We start from the raw sequence: 16,773 nt of genomic DNA on the forward strand, positions 1-16,773 counted from the left end.
TACACACTTAAGCCTGTCACTCCTCAGATCTCGATATTAATTTTCCACTCTATCTTTGTTACAATTCCTATTAAATTAACTTCCACATCCAGGTAACCGCTGATATTTAAACACATCTAGTAATTTTGCGTGGCAATACACTGTTACCCACCTGTGGAAATGAACATAACAGGAACAATCTGCCCATTGTCACCGTAAGCTTTGTCCACAACAAGCTGAGTAAACCTGCAACAAATTACAACTACATTAATTTTCAAACTTCTGTAGACTTATCACCTTATTACACTCAAGGCAAAATAATTGACTGCTGATTGACTGAGGCAGAGGGCATTTTTCTCAAACATGAGGGCACTTTGGGCATTGAAGTGAGCATGATTACTTGATCCTGATTGGCCTCTTATCTGCAATAAACTGGTTTCACCAAAGTGAATGGTGCTTTAGTAAAATGGAATAACAAATATAAGATCTAGTTCAAAAGTGTCCGTGAGAGTAAGAAAACATGGAGTCAGGATGGCTGGTGTTGCACAAAGTAGTGGTACTTGCTTTGATCGGTTCCATGAAACAAAACATTGGAACATACTACTTCGTTAAGCGATGCACATGTTATGTGATTCAAGTCTTACTGTTTTGGAAGTTGGAAGTAACTTTGTCCTGTAGAAACTATAAATCATATAATTATGACGTCAAAATGTGGTAAAAACAAAATGTGAGGCACCCGAGGCACAGCCAAGAGTGTAATCCGTACGTTACCCACAGCAAAATATAATCTATTTTCTTCTCTCACCCTAGAGCATATGTTCTCAAAGGTGTATCAAAGAAAATAGAAAAAAATTAAAAAAAAGATAGAGTGCATTTATAAGTATTGGAAGAGAAACCAAAAAAATTAAATAAATAAATAGGATTCAAAAGTGAGAAAAACCGTTATATAAGACATGCATTCCATTCTGCAGTAAATGAAAAGGTAAGCACAGACACTATACGGTGTACATGTAAAGTACTTGCTTAGTACCACAAGAAACTTTCCATTATGAGGTTTTTCTTTAGCCAAAACGTAAACATCCCTTTGACAATTTCATAGTTTAAAGAAAATCTCAGACCTTGCCTTAATTGTATCGAACTCACTGTATTCCTCGGTCAACATGGCAAAGACATGGTTTGAAATCCTCCCATAACAACCTCATTCTTGGTTGACATGCAGTAAACAATACAAAGCATACAACATGTACAAAAAGAAAAAAAAACACAGCTGGATAATTAAAACTACAAGGAATGGCTACTTTAAAAAAATTTAAACAAATACCTCCAGGTATTACAACACTTTAAATATCAATTAATAGGAGTCTCAGGCTAAATGGATATTTTAATAAAACATGCAAAATGAAAAAAAAATTTTAGCTTCTCTTTCAATACTCAAGACTAAAAACAACATGTATTACCTTATGCCTGCTGTGGTAAACAGGGGTCTCGTGGCCTTAAATAATGGCCTTGGCATAAGTGGAACAGCCAAGAGAGGATGGTCAGAAGCAAACTTGGTGATTCCCCAGGAATACCTCTTGGTATCCAGCTGTGCATCGCACTAAAAGAAATGATCAATTGTTAAAATAAGTTAAGTGTAAAATTCTGCAAACAATTTTAATAAAATAAATCGTGAATTGAGCTGCGGACTTGAAACTTGAAAGGGAACTGCAATCTAAGCAATTGCAGAAAAGAGGCCTGAAAATATTCTGGCTTCAAGGGTTTTCAAAACTTTTGCCTCCAAGATACCAATTAGGCACTACTAACAATTAAGCTACAAAACTGGGTGGTTTTCTTGTGGAGAACATGTCATGTCAATGATGAACAAAAACATTCAGGGATGCTAAATTTTCCCCTTTCTGACCACATTCAGAGTTGCTACATGTATCTTTCTAAATTAACATGAACCTATAATAGAAGTGCAACAATCTACAACAAAAGTCACAAAAATATTGAATAATCCAGAAGGTGGCATCTAATAGAATTATTTTTAGTTCTAGGAAACTAAGTCTTCCCTAATCAGATAATTTTACACACCTTTGGTCTGCCAGGAACCACTGACAAATTTACAGGAACCTCTTCAACCCACAAGGAAGTTCCATCAAAACCTTTAGTGCCAGTTTCCTTTAAGTAAGGACTGTTATCAAATAATTCTTGAAGAGACTTCACACTGTAAGAACAAACTGCTGAGCCCAGGACACCTAGCCTACAACAAAAGTGTGACTGGTTGTGAGGCTTTTCCCACTGAACAAACAAAACTACAAGTTCTTCACACTGTGCACGGTAACCCTTCTGAAAGTGTATTGATCACTGAAATCCTACGAAATTTCAACTCCCTGTGGTAACTTAACCCAAAGCAAAGTTGAACAATACCAGAGTAAAATCAACCATGTATGATGTTGTCATCACTACCCTAAGTGGTGAATACATAAAGAACAACAAAATGGCTCTCAGCAGCCAGTTGTAAGTGTTTCCAAGATGAAATTATGGAAACTTAAATAAGTGCAGTCCCCATGTCAAGTCAAGCTGCAATAAAATAAAAACTAAAAAATAATCAGCAATAGTAAACTCTAAAATGCCTAGTTAGATATTATGTAGTAGCTGCCACAATTTCCCATCCTCCACTATCTTTTCATGTGTAGATAAGGCTATTCTCAGTTCAGACTTCCAAAATGCTCCCAGTCACAGGTGGGTCAAGGCTTGGGGTGAGTTGATACAGATTGAAATATGACCATGGTTGTGACTATAACTGAGGTGCATTTTTTTTTATTTAAATTAAAATATGACTATTGGTATAAAAGTGAGAAAGGAAGCATTTTTGTTTGATTTACATGCAGAATCAATTGAAAGTAAATCATCTAAAATGGCTTTGAAGACAGGCAGAGAAACCAAGTTTTGATAAGAAGTTAATACTGTAACAAAAAACATGACCAAAGCTTCCAGACATACTGTATATATAACTTGTTTCAGTGAATAATTTTGCATTTCTCCAAACCAAACACCCCTAATTGTTTTTGCAGTTTCTGACTTGAAAAATGGTGTGGCCTGATTCTTAACACAGTGCTTTCAATAAGATTTTAAGAAGGTGGCTACCTCAGTAAAGTGCCACCTGGAATGAAAAACAATTTCACTCCATAGCCCATTGGTTCCATTCAGAATAAACTGGCTTCAAATGGAGTTTTTGGCATTAAAATTTGGTAAATGATCATTAAATATCAGTCTCCTTTATAACAATTGTTTAACTGATTGTTTTATTCCTATTCAAAATCTTCCATTTGCTGACATGCAAAGCTGCTCCCTAAGTTTTGGAAAAAAGTCCTCTGAAAGCAAATATGGTTACTGCTTACTGAAATTTGACCAATTATATTCTTGGAAATTCAAAGTCTTTTCTGGGGGGCTGGAAAAGTGGTTTATGATAAAACAATATCAATCATTTCATTAAAACTTGTTTATGAAGGTATTAAAAGTAGACTGAAGACTCTAAATGATCTTGCAGTTATTTTGGTCTCACTTTGTGAGTTTGCTTTAAAGCTTCCAAAAATTCACAGCTGGAAGGATCCAAAATGATGGTAACTATCCACCATCACATAAGACTTAACACTTTCAACATGCAGTCTACAATAGCATTACAGGATAATATATTGTGTGTAACACATTTCTGTATGCACACACAGTTTAATTTTGATGCTACAATCCAAACCTTCCTTTGCCTGGCCCAGCAAAATCGATCTATTGTTTTTCATTCATAAATCACTGTTTGACTCACAGGTGCTTGAAGTGTTTGCACTGTAATGACATGATCTTTGTTTACAGAGTTTTTTTCTACCTGCAGTTGGAAACAAACCTCTGAATCTCCTGCCCCAAAATGCAGAATGCATTTGTTTTTTCTAGTTATGAAATGAAAAATGTGACAGCAAATTCCTCGGGTTTTATTTACAAAAAAAAAACAGGAAAATTTGTGTAATTATTGATGCATCCAGCTGCTATGTTTATGTAAGGTAAATTAATTGAATCAGTCAGCCAATATATTTTAACTATTCTCATAGCTCATATTTCACAATATATCATACACAATTGTTGTTACATGAAATATCACACAAAGTCACTAACATAATTAAGTTCTGGCAGTAACCATAAGAACATGGTCTTTTTCGCTTTTCACCACAAATCTACCTTCCTTCAAATAAAAGGTTATCAATTAATTCTTGTTTCTCTCTCAGTAGTTAAGCCTTGGTGAAGCATTTGCATGTGAACTTAAAATCTTTTCAAAAAAGGTTTGAATTTGATTTACATGTGTTACTTGCTGTTTAAACAGTTTTGATTTTCAAGTTTATTTTCTAACAAGCGGTTGAAAAGAACTACTGTTGTTTTATTTGTCCAAAATTAATTGATGATTTTAGTTCAGTACCAAGTTATGTGAAAATTATTTGAAGTAACTGACAATGTGTACTTATACTTCATGCATGATGAATTTATAAACAGCACATGAAAGAAGCAGAAAAAAAAAACTGCTGGTTAGAGGATGAATCTAATTAACAAAGACCACTGAAATTGAAAACTAAATATAAATATTTCCTTAATTGTTAATGTTATTTAACTATTTTTGGTCTGCAAATTGGATGTGGAGGTGGCAAAGTAAACCCATCAATTCACAACAGAATATGGGAGAGTACAACAAGATAATTTGGTATTATCACCTGAGTTGATAACATAAATTGGCCATTGTTAAGAGTTTCAAAGCCGACATTTCAAGCATTAGCCCTACGTCAGAGCGAATGGAGAAATTGTGGGTTGTGCATGTGTTTATATGCGAAAAAGGGAGCTATGCTATTGGTGGAAAATGGTAACGAGAAAAACAGAAAAAATAGTTGAATGAAAAGCATTCCTTGATACCCTGGGGATTAAGAGTGGTGATTTTAATAATGAATTTTTGTTCTAGAGTTTTGTGGCTTTCCAACTGCCTAGATGTAGAGAAAGGCTGCAGACAACCATATGCTGCTTAGAATGAATAGAGAGATTAAGGTGTCTAGCAAGTGGTTTGGATGTGTCCTTGTCGTCTTCCTGTTTCACCAATGTATGACTTTTTGCGCATGGTATAACTTTTTGCAATAAGTGTAAATTATGTAATAGATAAACACTGTTAGTACTATATATGTACATGATGCTCTAATGGTGGTGATGGTGAGATGTTGTCACAGTGGCCGGCAATTCTTGTTCAGCGATAAGATCATTAATCCTGTTTTTAACAATGTTTTGGTTGATGGAAGTGAGATTTTTGTCAATTTTTCATTCAGAGAGGTGTTAGAAAGTTGCTGCAAGCTTCCAAAACAACAATTTACGTTATCAACTCAGTTGATGATACCAACAAGGTAAATATGCAGTGTTACTTACTGTGGAGTGGTAAAAATTCCATAAAAATAGTCCTCTTTTGTCACAGGGTTAGTGTAGGTGGCAGCTGCTTCTAATAGAAGAGATCATAGTATCACATTGTCAAATTTGTAAAAAAGTAAAGCTGAAAAGAGTTGTTGTGAGCAATATATGTTTAATTAATCCTGAATCATAGTGTTTCTATTATCACCAAATCAATCATACAAACTGGTGTACTAAACAAAGGAACAATAGAAAGGGAAAATATAACAAACAATGAAATGCTCACAGTAAAAGCAACTGCTAACAGTTTGGCTGAATAGTATCTCAGAAATAAAATACAAAAACATAGAAGAAACTGCATTTGAACAAAGGAAAAACAGGAAAAAACACTCCTATTCAGACTTACGGATTTCATTGTAATCAAATGGAATGTTTCCAGGGACTGAGCACATTATTCTGGTTTTCACAAATGAAGTGAATTTATTTTTCAATCGTCCATCACCTCCCTTATCATACTAAAAAAAACAACAACAGTGCCTAAATGATATAATCATAGTGTAGCATTTTCTTTGAATTGTCTTACTGTTCATGACTTGCATGCCTTTCTACAGTCAGTGTATGTACTTGTGGTGTTTTTCAACCTACCCTATTATTAGCACAGCCATTTTAATTCCTACCACAATGCCAAACTGTTGATTTTAAGTTGCCCCTTAGCCTAGCATTAGAGTTTGAATAAGGGTAAGAGACAGGCTGGTCAAATGAGAAAGAAAATGACCACAACCCAGAACTGGCTGGCCACACATGTGTGAGTTCACAGACTTCCAAAAACTAGTGGGAGTCAAAAGATGCCCTTCAAAAACAGAAAGTAGTGTGAATATCACACTAGCTACTAAGGTTGACAGTAAATGTTTTTCAACTGGATCACCAATGTAAAGGGTGGAGAAAAGGAGTGAGACTTTGTTAGGTGCGTGGTTGAAAGCAAAATCCAGACTAGCAGCATATGGAGCATAATTTTGCTTCTTTCAAGGGCAAATTTCATTTGGTTAGGAGTAGCTTTCATGATAAAAAAAAAAATTTAGTGTTTAATTTACTTTTTCATGTTCATTTCTAACAGGTAATAAAATATCTTAATCCCCTATAAAAAACCTATTAAATGTCAATATCAATCCCAAAAGTCTTTGACAATGCATATTTCAATGACAGTGATAGGGACTCTGAAGAAAGTAAGCAATGATTGATTTTAAACTAAGTAATGAATAAAGCATTTTCTTTGATGAAAAAATGTCCTCTTTCTTCTTGGTCAGTTGAGTATTCAACCTTGAGATGTTGTATGAGCCTCCATACAAATGTGAACTATATTGCATATTTCAACACAGGCCAAGTGATTGACAGCAAAGTGCATTATGTTAACTACACAAGGTGTCCTCTTTCTGGTCATTAACTTACTGTTTATTTACATTGCCAAATGGCACCTTTAAAAAATTTTCCTCTGAAAGGAAATGTGTGTGTTTTTTACAAACATATGTATCATGATAAAATATCTTGTCCTTGAAATGTGCTATTTGGTGGAACAGTATCAATTGTTGTTATCGAAAGGCAAAAGAGAGAGAGAACTCTAGAGATGCTCTAGATAATTTTGATGTCACCTCTTTCAGATAAAAGCTTCTAAAAAACTCACAAGGAGATCCAGAATAACCGTTTACATCCAACTTTACACATATACTGTATATTACTAAACCCTTAAATCCACATTCAGTATACATGAACAGTGCAAAAGAATATCCTGCAAATCTGTGAAATGTGTTTATGCTGAAATCCAAATATCTCTTTACCTACACAAGCCATTGATATTTGCACTGTGTTACCATAATCTTTGTTTTCAAGGCTTTCTCCAGTTTGCATCTGTTAACAGACCACTGCCATGCGTGTTTAGAATGATTAATATTCATCATGACTTTAAAACTTTATTAAAAGAATTATTTTGGAGTGTGTGAAACAGCCTCTTTTTTCCCCCCTGAGGTAACCCACAGGCATTTGATTGTCAAGTCTTCGGACAGGAATAAATATGACTTATATTTTAATATGAAGGTGCATGCATTTAAAGATAAAAATGTCACTTTTGTAAGCAGATGACTTAAAAGAAAAGGTCTACAAGAGAGTCGTGGTCGCTTATTTTGCCATTTACAAAAAAAGATTCATCATCTGCAAGAACATCTTGAAATCCTGCCACAAATTTCATGTAAAACTTTATTAAAAATCCAACAGGAATTAAAAAAGTGCTTGCTGAACAATACCAAAGTAAGATCAAACAAAGTCTTAAATGAAAGATGAAATGACCATATATATTACAGCAAACATTACAGGTAATGATTCAAAATATTCAGTCTTTTTAAGGTTAGTAAATCCACCAGTTTTATTATGTTAAAAAGGTACAAGATAACGTGTAACAGTGTTTGACGTTCTTTTAGATTGAATTACTAATGTTTACATGAGATACTTAAATTTAATCAATCTGCCAATGAGGTTAACCGTTCCTATGACTTACATTTCAAATCAGATGTACAATGTAGACAATCTTTATATGGTGTCAGTTCCTCTTTTAAGCTCAAATGCAATAATGTCAGATATAAACCAAACAGAGCAGTATCCATGTACATGCATAAAAGGTGAAAATTGATTGAAAGAATGCAAATATATCTTGGGGTGTCTCCCATCTAACTTCATGAGGTTGCTCCAAAAACTTCCCCAGTCACAGACTTACTTTCTTACTAACAGTGATGACAGAAAAGTGAGCTTGAAGCCCTAATATCATAATGAAGAAATGGATGTTAAATTTCAAGGAAACAAAAAAGAAGCAAAACATTCCTTTGTGCAACTCACTCTAATTTTTCCTTTTGGTAAAAGGAAAAAAAATAACCTTTAAAAATTTAAATGACAAAAAAAAATTCACTTTCTGTTGAAGAGCAGAACAAATCACCAATTTATTTAAAATGACAAAGACAAAATGCATCTAGTGATCTTTAGTTTCTGTTCACTGAGGACTACAATCAGGAATTAACTTCATTTGTGCTATGCCTACCACAATTCCCTTGTCAGTGGAAAAACAAAATAATTCCCTTTCAGTTCTTGCCCCAATTATATCATGTTACATAATTTTACAACAGAAATAGAAACCTAAGCCCCTTCATTTCCAAATAAACCTATAATGATTGATATTTTACGCACCCTTTTTTCTGAAAACGTGCTTAGTTGTTTACACCAATCGCAAACTGATTAATGCCAGCAAAAAACCCAAATGCTTCATGCTGAAAAATGGCAGTTGTGAGCAGGAAACCGTTTTTTGACAGGATGCTTTTTGAAAAGTTAGTAAAGAGGCAATAATACATAATGAATCAAGAGAGACCACTGTATAGCAAAACATGACACACGTACCTGACAAATCCTTGCCACCCTTGAGTAAACGACCTGGAGGAGAAAGCATGCAGATAGCTTTCAGTGGTGTTTCACTTTTCAATTAAGTTAACTGGATCTTTTTAAACAAATGAATGTTCACCTAATTGCAATTGATGCCATTTTACAATATAAATAAACTACAAAAGAAATGGCAACTTTGAGATTTTTATTTTATAAAATAGCACTACCATAATTATATTCCATCTAAACAACCACTTAAAAACAATCACATAGTTACCAGAGAGTTAAGTTTATCAAACCCAACCCTGAGAAAGCTGAGAAGTGGTCATTAACATGGTCAAGATGCAGTAGATTTATGACAAACTCACTTTTGTGTTGTGGGGGTGGTTCCTTGGAACTTAGTTAATCATAACCTTTCTATTAATTAATTATCATTTTTATTTTATTTTCAGAAAATAGTAATAAAATAAAAACAAAACAAAACAAAAACAAAAACAAAAACACAAGACCAACAATGGGAAGATGTGATGGCCTAGTGGTCAGTAAGCCAAATGCCCTTCAGATCCAAAGGAAAATGTTTGAGTCTTTCTCCACCCAGGAGTATAAATACTTTCCAAAAAAACTGTCAGGAATACTTAAAGAGTTGGTGGGGTCACCTGTGTTGATTTCATGTGAAATAGTGATCTGATGTAGATCTGTGAAATATGCACTCTAAAAACACTAAAAATGAGCCTGTTTAAGATTTACTTCACCTACTGAGCCATTGTTCAAATACTTGGTTATTTTCATTTACTAAAGTAATGATATACTTGGATTCACCTTTCTTGTTTCTACTGCAGTTTCTCTAAAAAAGAAGTAAATGAAGTTGTCTATATGATGTAAAGAAGTTACAAAGTCAGCATCTAAAAAAGATATAAAAAACAAGTTTCAAAAAGGTGGTCAAATTAAATTCCACTGCCATTTGATACAAAAATTTGCCACCAATGTGAGACACCATTTGCACTTGGCTCCCCCCCCCCTTTACAGAAGACTTATGATATATAACATACACAAGAACACTGTCATTAGCATTAGTATTAGTTTTAGTTGCCTTGCAAGGTTGTTTTAATTCTTATTACTGTATCCTATGGTTTTGAAGTCAGCTATAATTTCATCTACCCAGGGTTCCTAGAAATTGTTACTAACACTACACCTGCAATAAAAATTTGATTTGTTCTACTAGCATACTCATTGCCTACATGTACAGGCTGTTTCAGAAGAACTTGCCACTATGACCTGAGATCAAGAAAAGGCTACAAAGGCTACACAAGTATTATGACAAGGCCCTTTTTTGTCTATAAAAGGTCTGTACATTTATTGCTGAGAACTTGCTATCCTTGTGTCTTCTTTTCTTTGATTTGTGATAAATGCAGGCATTATAGCCAGCCATCTTCCATAATAGTTCCGTCAATTTTGTTACATTACAACATTATCACAATTAAGTGAGCTCCTTTATTCACATAACTTAAATTCAGTGTAGTAGTAACACGAAAATTTCCAAAAATTATAAGATTTCAAAATGTGGGATAGGTGAAGAAGGAAGCTACAGAATGCTTCTTACTGAAAACTGTACTGTAGGGTTCATCTTCACTCAAGTATTTCGATAATAGGTATATGGAGTTCATCAAAATAAAATAACTTATAACTATCAACCTTGCAAAACTTTAAGAGATGAATCAGATGTCAAAAGTATGCTCCTGCTCAAATCTGCTTCAGTCTTGTAAATGAGTGATCTCCTACTGCTAATCCCAGCAAACAGGTAACTACCTACAACAAAGTGTTTTATTATTAGCAGCAGCACCAAAACATAATTTTCAATCTAGCAGACAAGAAAGCATGCATGTGACACAGTGTGACAGTGTTTTATCTGTGTTCTTTATTTTTTAACTTTTTTTTTTTTTTGGCATCTGAGTAGGATCTTTCATTTACATAATTTTGATTAGTATGCAGCATTTAATCACATTACCATGATTCACTTTCCTACCAATTTCAAAAAATAAAATGAATGGCCAATGAAAGTTTAAGAGACAGCAATGAAATTGGCCTTTACAATGTCTTAGAGTCCCTTTGCTCCCCCTTTTAATTATTATTTAATTATTATTCAGAATATATATGAACCCACAAGATCTGTCCATTAATTACTTTGAAGAAACTACATGTAAATTGTACCTGGAAAATGCAATTTTAACTTAACAGTTGCTACTACATAGTGTGTGGCAAACTGATAACTCCCTCCTTCAAGGTTTCAACACAGTTATAGACTGAGGCTGTTTTGACAAAAGTACACTTTGCTTTTTGTGCAATGACAAGTTATAAGCAGAGAGCTTGAGGTTCTGATGAAGGAAGGTTTGAAGGGATTCTACAAGTTGTAAAGGCCTATTTCATTGCTATCTCTTAAAGTTTCATCAGCCTTAAAAAATATAGAAGCTAAACAGAAAATATGTACAGAAAGGAAATAAAAGGAAAAGTTTGAAATTCAGTAAGGATGGATGCTATCATTTTTGGTAATGATTCAAAATTCAATCTTTCATCCATCAAGGAATCACTCCACCTTGCTTTTGGCAGGCTAGTAATGACTTGTAGAACTTTTCTGTTCTGCCAACCTGGCTACCACACCACCATCTTAAAGGCATCCCCGTATCAATTGCAGTTGTTTGTTTAGTATAAATAGGATATGTCATCGAGAGTAGAGCAAAAAAGGCAGTTGGACTTCACTAAGCCATTATTTCATCAGATAACAAGCAAGACTGTTCCACAGCATGTGAAAACCTTGTAGCAAATTCTGAACACAGGATCAAATACCAGCCTCAACAAAATCTGGATCAGACTGGACCAGATCACAGACTGCATCACCATAGATCACAAAAAGAAAAGTTTTGGAAAAATTAAAAAATCAAATTGTTTATAAAATAGCAATAAAAACAAAATAAAAGTGAAAAACTAAAAAATGTAAAATGAAAATTAGAAATGTTGCGTGGTAAGCCAAAATAAAGTCTGCATAACTTAAAGAGGTATGTATCATTTAATCAGTCGGGTATTTATTTGTTCTTTAATATCATCTCACCTACTACTTTTCCTTCATTCAATATCATTTAGCACATGAAAATGAAGAGGCAAAGAATAAGGTGAGGAGCAAGATTGTTTTAGATAGGACTACTGAGGTGCATGTGGGCAATTTATGCTGTCCATGTCATGTCGTACACATTAATAATTTCAGTTTCTTCTATGAACTAATGTTTTAACATTTCTTCTTCGCCTGAATTGCATTTCTCCCTGAAGTAGGTGTCAATAAACCTCACACCTGAAAAAAACTCAAACCCTTCATTCCATCTTAGTGCAAATTCAAATTTAGTGTGCTCAACAATTTAAATCATAACACTTGTAAAGCTATAGTAATTTCTATGAGAGTTACCTTTGGTCTTTTGTAGTGGAAAGAAATGAGGAAATTGCTAAATTTGAGTGGCATTCATGAAATGAAATGAAATAAAATACTTGTGAAATTTCTCTAACTTAAATGTGTTCTCCCAACATCCCGTATGGTTTATATACACTGGTAAACTTATAGAAAGTATGGGTTTATTACCTAAATGTCAGAATTTACTCATGTAATGTGGATTACATGAATCAAATCAGTTTATTTAAACTATCCAGGTAAAACTTGAAGTTCAACTCAAAATCAAACGCTAAGTCTAATGTGAGGTCTAAGTGTTAAAAATGGCATGTTTTGGTCTGAAATTGGGTATGCATTTGAAGACTGGGGCAACAAATCTAAGAAAATATCACATTACTTTACCATAAGAGAAAGAAAAAAAACTAATTTATCTGAACTCACACAGGTATTTTGTGGTCTATTATCTAAAAACTTCTATGCAGAGATAAAATGCATTGGTGCCAAACTTACTGTTGTTTCCCTTGCAGCCATTGTTTGGTCTCGTCACACAATGCCATATATTCCCCATTTGAGAGAGAGAGCACATTGCATGATGAGACCAAAGAATGGTTGCGAAAGAGACTCTGCGTACTGCTGTTCCCTTAACAGAAAGAAAGTCAAAATTATTTGTTTACAGTAAGTTGCCAAATATAATTCCATGTAATTTTACTACAAAAAGCAAACTGAAACCCTAGCTGTTGTATCTCCAATAGACCCTAACCTAAGATGTGTTGCAATCTCAAATAAGTGAAGTTACATTGAACAAGAGAAAAGGATAATATTTCAAAGAGGGCTTCCTAATTGGTTGTTGCCTATTTGGACTTTGCCCTCTGTGTGTGAAATAGGAGATGAAAAGCAGGTTGTTTGCAAAGAATTAACACACCATTGGGTTAAGTCCAAGGTAGCTAAAAGCCAATTTTATTTGTAGAAAAAGTCAAAATGCAGGAGAATGGAAAATTTAAAATTGTGAGGAAAATTTAAAATGTGTGAAAATTTACTATCAATAACATTTAGTTCAATATGCAAGAGTCAGTTTTTTGGCTGGATGGTTTGAGATGGGACAGTTTGTGAACTTATATAATGTTCTCATTTTTGTCACTGAAAAGAGCGTAACTTTAAAAAGACAGAAACACAGATATTTTGTGATCTACTGTCTCTATTGTCTTAATGCTTCTAAGTCAAAATAAAATGCATCGGTGCCATACGCAGTCTCCTTTGCAACTGTCATTTGTTCTCATCACACAAGGTTCTCTATTTCCCATTTGAGAGAAAGCATGTTTCCCAATGAGATCAAATAATGATGGTGAAAGAGACTATGCTTACTGCTGTTCCTCCAACAGAGAGAATATCAAAATTGGTCTTCTACAGTTAGTTACCTCAAAAATGTAATTCACATAATTTTACTATGAAAAGCAAACTGAAACTCTGTTGTACCTTTAATAGACCCTAACCAAAGATAGACTGCAATCTCAAATAAGTGAGGATACAATTTGAACAAAAGAAAGGATAATATTTCAAAGAGGGCTCCTTGACTGGTTGTTGCCTATCTAGACTTTGCCCTCTGTGTGTGAAATACACAATAAAATACAGGTTTTTTACAAGGAATTAACACAGAATTGGGTCCAATCCAAGGTAGCTTAAAGCAACTTTAACTCAAAGAAGAAGTCAAACATGAGAGAATTCCATGGAAAATTTACTATCAGGAGCATTTACTTCCACGTGAAGTTTTTTCAGTGGGGTAAAACAATGCAGTTGGAATATGCGATAAAATGCAGGTTGTTTACAAGAAAATGACACGTGATACAGGGAAGTCTTATGTGTCAAATGGAATTTGATTGGTGGAATACAATTCAAGTACATGAAAAATTGTCTAATGTTCATGTACTGCAATGATTGAGTATGTTCTGATTGGATTTTGGACTTTGTCTTCATAGTACATGATGGAATTTAAGTTGTTTGGCGAGTGCATTGTGAGTAAAGGAGTAGGAAATCTGTTTTAACTTTAAAATTTCAATGCATACCTTTTGTATCCCGTTAAATCTTGACCTTCATCAATGAGGCTCTTGCACAGACTTATCAAATGAGCCCAGTATTTCTGATTAATGTCATCCTTTATGCATAGCCCCGTGATCCATGTCATCATTTACATGAAAACAACAACCAAATGCTGTGATTGGTGCAAGATATTCAAATGCTATGATATGATTGGTGCGAGATACAAACCCTAATGTAGCAATCTGATTGGTGTGAGATACATACCCAAATGTGGCAATCTGATTGGTGCAACATACATACATTAATGCAGAGATCTGATTGGTGGGAGCAACATACCATTCTATACACTAACATAGAGGTTTTTTTTTCTTTGAAAAAAAATAACTCAAAAAGTAGAAGTTTCAGGCATACAGGAAATGACAACTGATTACGAATCAATGCACTTAAACCATTTGACGAACTTCCCCTCACATACTCCAGCTTTAGCTATTTTAAAATGCTTTATCAATTCTACTTTCATTTCATTTGTTAGCAGCATAGAAGATTAACTCAGAGTCAAATTCCTATAAGAAGTACAAGCTTAGATGTAATTCCAAATTTTTAAGAAAGGGATTGTATTCTTAATGTGCCCATTTTAATAGACTTTAAAATCATTTGTTTGACGCCTACTTCAGGAGTTACCTGTACATTCTTTTTTCTTTACAAGACCTGGGTGCACATGTATTGGTTTGTGTCCGTATGGGGAGTGAATTGCCTACCCAGACTAAAACCATGATGGATTCTGAGTGGTTTTCTCATGTACTGGTAAAACATTGAAATTTCAGATGGTGGGCTAAAATGGCAGCTGCTTTGAATCATGAGGTAATAATTCAGTTCTAGTTGTAACCATCCTCCCTGCCTGACCCAACCCCAGAAATTCATTTTCATAGGGGCCCACCAACAGATCACCAGAAATCACAGATTTCCTGCCCTCTGGCAAAGTAAAAGCATCAAAACTATCTTAGAATTTTCAGCAAAGTAACATAAGTAAACAATGTTGCTGCCTGGATGTTCTGAATATTCTTTAAATTGGGAGGTAAGAAGTTTGTTTTTCTTTGGATCAAACAAATTCTTCAACTCTCCAGTACCTTGCTTTTCTGCCCAAATCATCCATACCCTAAGGCAACACTGGCTGCGGCCACACTAGCTGAGTTAACCAGGTAATTTCTAATTAATTAGTTAGACTCTATGTTAGCATGTAGAGTGGTATGTTGCTTGCACCAATCAGATTGCCACATAAGGGTGTGTATCTCTCACCAGTCAGATTGCCACATTAGGCTATGTATCTTGCACCAATCATATCACAGCATTTGGATATCTTGTGCCAATCACAGCATTTAGGGTATGTATCTTACACCAATCATATCACAACTTCCTAGCAAATGAATCAGGGGGCTGCACACAAAGAATGATGTAAACAATAAATTAGGGCTAATTTTTTTTGATAAGTGTGATGGTTTGTGGCCTTTGTGAGAGCCTTGACAATTAAGGCCAAGATTTATTGGAAAATGAAAGGTTAGCATTTAACTTTTTGTATCATTTTTAAGTTAAAACATGTTTTTTTTCGCTCCTTTACTCGCAACTCACATGCCAAACAACTTGCATTCTATCATGCACTATGACAAAAACATCCAAAGTCCAATCAGAACATACTGAATCACTGTATTACATGAACATTAGGCAACCTTTTCACGTGCTTGAATTGTCTTCCACCAATCAAATTCTATTTTTCCAAATTGGACATGTCATTTCGTTGTAAATAACCAGCATTTAATCACATATTCTTACTGCATTGTCCTACCCCACTGAAAAAAAATTCTCATGGAATTAAATGCTACTTTTAGTATATTTTCCACACAATTCTCCCACATTTTGAATTTTTCTACAAATAAAATTGGCTTTTAGCTACCTTGGAGTTAACCAACATGCATTTTAATTCTTTGTAAACAACCTGCATTTAATCACTTATTTCACACACTGAAGTCAAGATAGGCAACAACCAATCAAGGAGCCCTCTTTGAAATAAAATCTTTTTTTCTTGTTCAATGTATCTTTACTTATTTGAGATCGCAATATATCTTCAGTTAGGGTCTTTTGGAAATACAACAGAGTTTCTGAGTTTGCTTTCTGTTGTAAAATTATGTGGACTTATATTTTTGAGGCAACTAACTGAAAACAAATAATTTTTTGTTTTCTCTATGTTAGAGGAATGCTAGTATAAGCTTCACAACTGTTGTTTGGTCTCATCACGCAACATGCTCTCTCTCTAACAGAGGATATATGGCGTTGTGTGACAAGACCAAACAATGGCTTTGAGGGAAAGAACAGTAAGTGTGGCACCAATGCATTTTATTTTTGCTTAAAAGTAAATAGACAATAAACCACAAAGTACCTGTGTGAGTTCAGATACATTAGGTTTTTTTCTTTGTTTCTCTTAAGGTGATTGAAGTAATGCGATATTCATGAGTGTT

The 16,773-nt window shown here is 34.3% G+C and overlaps 1 protein-coding gene across 3 annotated transcripts in view; it reads right to left on the reverse strand.

The window, feature by feature from the left end:
* LOC131773096 (semaphorin-2A) overlaps positions 1-16,773 on the reverse strand; it is a 47,868-nt gene that overhangs the window by 16,401 nt on the left and 14,694 nt on the right. For 2 of the 3 annotated variants that reach the window (XM_059089066.2, XM_059089065.2), the window contains exons 8-15: positions 10,492-10,605; positions 9,619-9,701; positions 8,818-8,850; positions 5,792-5,900; positions 5,407-5,476; positions 2,053-2,221; positions 1,437-1,576; positions 152-225 (exon numbers count right to left, since the gene is read on the reverse strand). In XM_059089066.2, coding sequence (XP_058945049.1) covers positions 152-225; positions 1,437-1,576; positions 2,053-2,221; positions 5,407-5,476; positions 5,792-5,900; positions 8,818-8,850; positions 9,619-9,701; positions 10,492-10,605 — 792 coding nt within the window. The remainder of the gene's footprint in view (positions 1-151; positions 226-1,436; positions 1,577-2,052; positions 2,222-5,406; positions 5,477-5,791; positions 5,901-8,817; positions 8,851-9,618; positions 9,702-10,491; positions 10,606-16,773) is intronic. The other variant, XM_066164733.1, reaches the window with a different exon arrangement.

This window comes from Pocillopora verrucosa, chromosome 4 (genome assembly GCF_036669915.1).
Source record: "Pocillopora verrucosa isolate sample1 chromosome 4, ASM3666991v2, whole genome shotgun sequence".
Classification (NCBI taxonomy): Eukaryota; Metazoa; Cnidaria; class Anthozoa; order Scleractinia; family Pocilloporidae; genus Pocillopora; species Pocillopora verrucosa.